Source organism: Gordionus sp. m RMFG-2023, chromosome 4 (assembly GCF_954871325.1).
Source record: "Gordionus sp. m RMFG-2023 chromosome 4, tfGorSpeb1-WG-v2, whole genome shotgun sequence".
Lineage (NCBI taxonomy): Eukaryota > Metazoa > Nematomorpha > Gordioida > Chordodea > Parachordodidae > Gordionus > Gordionus sp. m RMFG-2023.
Window position 1 is genome coordinate 26,262,299 of NC_088778.1, and position 3,839 is coordinate 26,266,137.

Sequence of the window (3,839 nt, forward strand, 5' to 3'; positions counted from 1 at the left end):
ACTAATATGCGGTTTCAAGAAATAATCGAATCAGCTGAGGATGCTCTATTTGATAAGTTCCCCGTGTTCTTGTAATGTCTTTTAGCCAGTGGGCTATAATTTTGCCTCTGAAGGTATATATAAGTCAGCAGAGCGATGATTGCCGACGAGAAAGCCATAAGTCCGGAAAGCAAGAACGCCATTGTTTTGGATTTCGACGAATATCTGTGCCCGAATCCTAAACAAACTGCCCCATTTTTCACGGGAGGCTTATCAGTCCCACTTGAATAAAAACGAATTCGGTCGCTGGTTTCGTATAGAACTCGTTGGTCTGATTCGTTAAATACAATATAATTTAAGAATTAGTGTTATTAAATGGCTCGTTTTGAGTCGATTTTTAAAAACGGCTAACTCATTATTTTATCCAGAAAAATATTACGCAAGCCTGAAGATTTTGTTTATAGAAGGAACAAAGGTCTAGACATATATTATCAAAATCTAGAGGCTTAGACAATATGTGCTAAAATATTGAGTTAGCCGTTTTTAAACATCGGCTCAAAACGAGCCGTTTAACAACACTAAAAAGAATTAAAAATTTTTTTTTGGAAAAAGTAGTCAGCTGCATTCAGTTATTTAGTAGACTGGTCAGGCCCGTAATCTAAATTTAAAAAACAACCCAGCCAGTTTTTGGGTGTAAATTCGATATTTAGATTTCGTCCTGGGCCGGACCAAGGACCGATGGTGACATCTCTAATCCATGAATTAAATAAAATAGATAATATGCAAATATGTATCTTGGGGTATACTTGGAAGCTTGATATCTTCTTGAATCAAGCGATCTTTCAATAAAAAGGAAGACGTTTCATTTCTGGTAGGTTCTTGGTCCTCTTCCTTATCCTTATTAAAGATTTCTAGGTATTTTGTAGAGATTTTCAAGTCGCTCACCTTCTTATTATCATTTTTAGTTAACCCAATCTTTCTACTCGCATTAACTTTAAATTCGGTGACACCAGGAGATATAGTTCTTTTGTGAATAAAACGGAGTACGTTGGTGGAAGAATTTAACGGGGATTTTAAAGTTAAAGGCAAAATCTTCTCAGGCGATAGTCCGTCATCCGCTTGATCCTCATTACTGTACCTACATATAAGTAAGTATAATTTTTTTAAAAATACGTTGAGGTCAAAAATAACAACTAAAACGTGATTTTTTTAAATAGATATCAAGATCAAGATCATTTAATATTTTTTCCATAACTTCGAAAAAAATTAAAATCATGAAATCATATTGAAAATAGCTAAACAAAATAATACATTTAATTTTATCGTGCATTTACTAAAAATCAGACAAAAATCCCAGGACATATTTATCCCCGTGACAAAAAATTTTTTAAGGCTCTGTCCAAAATATCAAAAAATTTGATTCGCAAACTTTTGAAACTTTATTGAAATAAAAGATATAATCTTTTTTTAATATAAATATAAAAAAATGTCCATTTATTAAGATATGTTTCATTAAAATTTCAAAACTTTTGATTAAAATTTTTCGAAATTTTCAAAATATTATTTTGAACATAGCCAAGCTTTTCTTAAAAAAGGACCGATAAACTGACCTATAGAGGCTCTCACTGTCTTTGTGATCGAACACATTAAAATTGTGGCTAGGATCTCTGATCCCAACATATTTGTAAAAAGGTTGCGAAAAAGGTTTATTGTCGTTGAGCTGCTTTTTATTGAGAGATTTGAAGATGGGCGAGGACGTGTTAGGAATTTTGCGCCTTTGCCTCCCATTTTCATCTAAGACAAATCCTGGCGAAAGAACCCTAACTTGGCCAGGCACCTTTCTAAAAGTGAACGCCGAGTTGTTATTACCATTTGAAGGTCCTTTAACGGAAGAATAAGGTTGGGAGCACACCGGGTTTAATTGCTATTTTATTATTTAAATTGTTATATTTATTTTATCGCGGGTGAAAGATGGATATACATTCTTAATAAATGTAATAAACTGCTGAATCTTATTTATTAATCTAAGTTTTTAATATCAGCTTTAAATTATGATTTTTTTATTTTAATTTTTAAAATGTGCAGTTAATGAATATAATTTTAAACTGTTTAAAAAAAATGTTATTAATATGTATTACAATAAAATTTTTAGTTATTATTATATATCAACCAATGATGTATATAATACTACGAGATTTGATTCATTGATGCATTTAAAAGTACATAGATAGGAGCCATCTGTAGCGCTATTTTGTGGTTTATATTAATGAGCATTCTTATAATGATAAATAAGATAATTAGTAGACTTGCCAACCTATGCGCGTAACCAATGGAAGGGTGGGGGGGGGGGGTCATCTTAAATTTGCCTCTTCTCGTAAATATCATTTTAACTAATAAAAATTTTCCCGAAAAATTCATCCAATGGTGCTTCCCTCTCCCAACCCACCCACCTTAGCAAAATTCTGGATACGCCTATGTGGAATCCATAAAAATACCCTACAGCTAACTCCAAAGTATGTACACTTTTAAATAAATCGCTAATCTAGTGGTATATATATATACAAATACATAATTGAATACAATAGATCTTATTATAAAATTTGGATTTTTTTTATCTATCAGATTGGTGATAAAAAAATTGTTTTCCTATCTTAAATAAAGTCAGTCATAATAAATATTTGAAAAATCTTGTCTTAAAAAACCCAATTGAAGGAAATATGTGGTTAATTTACTGGTGGACATTGTCTCCAGCATACTGTTATTACACATTCCAATTGAATATATTCAGAATCTGGGAATTTAAACGCTGGAAAATTGGCTATCAATGCACCCCTAGAAATAGATTCGAACTGTGGAAATATTCTGGTATCGGTAGGGCATCTAAAGATCGCGTAAATAGTAGTTTTACAGATATAGAATGTTAACATATTACAAATAATTACCCTTGCGAATCAATCAATTCGAATTGCCACGTACTTTCACGCGCTCTCGCAACGCAAGATTTAACTTTCATGTCATAATTATCTGCGTTAACGGAAAAAATTATTTAAAATATGAAAAAGAAATATACTTTGGTTAGGCAGAAATATTCCAATTCTGATCTTTTGACCCAGAGAAGCCCTGTTCAATGGCTGACCATTTTCATCTGTGAATATCATCGTGGGTGTAGGTGGAATATGAGTCTGTCTCAACGTGCTCTCCGTTGTTATCATACTATCATAAGTTAGAAAAAAAGACATTTGGTTATATATATCTTATTTAAAAAAAGTAAAATGTTGAGAAAGAAAGAAAGAAAAAAGAAAGAAAGTGCTTACTTGACGTCAGCCTTATTTCTAACGGGAATTTCTACCATAGTTTGAGCGGGTTGACAAATCACGTGGTACGCCTTAGCCATATTTGTGACAAGCATAGAATGCGGCTGTAAAATAACGATAGTCTCATATCTCATAGTTTCCTTATATACATAATAAAAAATAGTAATTTAATATTAAAAAAGAAATGTAAATAAATTAAAATTGCGTGGCTTTTGGAGCCAATTTAAAATAGATATTGAGTGTCTTTAGTGATTGAGCTGTATGAATAAATTAATATTCAAATGTATACAGGATTGAGTTGCAATCCACAAGCCCCTAACGGAACTCTCAGTCGAGCCTCGGACCTACCAGAAGGTGGTAACATCAATTGACAGCCGGGTTGTTTGAAATAGTTTTTGACGTAGAATATGCCATTGTTGAATTTAGGATCATCTACTTGTAACGAAACCTCCAAACCGTTATTAGTACAAATCACTTTTGAAATTGAAATGATAAAATAATATATGAGCTAAATAATGGAATTTCAAAATTTTATACTAAAATTAA

The 3,839-nt window shown here is 31.9% G+C and overlaps 1 protein-coding gene across 1 annotated transcript; it reads right to left on the bottom strand.

Annotated features, from left to right (window-relative positions):
• Nucleotides 1–944: 944 nt before the first annotated feature.
• Nucleotides 945–3,191, bottom strand: LOC135928765 (uncharacterized). Its single transcript, XM_065465229.1, has 6 exons — nucleotides 3,050–3,191; nucleotides 2,922–3,003; nucleotides 2,712–2,859; nucleotides 1,590–1,903; nucleotides 1,027–1,117; nucleotides 945–971 (listed from the first exon to the last, which is right to left on the bottom strand). Exons 1-6 carry the CDS (start codon nucleotides 3,189–3,191, stop codon nucleotides 945–947), a joined length of 804 nt encoding a protein of 267 aa, XP_065321301.1.
• Nucleotides 3,192–3,839: the final 648 nt, after the last annotated feature.

What these genes read in the sequence shown, in the direction of transcription:
- LOC135928765 (XM_065465229.1), bottom strand. Translation starts at nt 3,191, where the DNA reads ATGATAACAACGGAGAGCACGTTGAGACAGACTCATATTCCACCTACA. An exon ending in AATATTTCTGCCTAACCAAA is followed by an intron (nt 3,004 to 3,049) that starts GTATATTTCTTT and finishes CCGTTAACGCAG; the next exon opens with ATAATTATGACATGAAAGTT. An exon ending in GAATTGATTGATTCGCAAGG is followed by an intron (nt 2,860 to 2,921) that starts GTAATTATTTGT and finishes CGCGATCTTTAG; the next exon opens with ATGCCCTACCGATACCAGAA.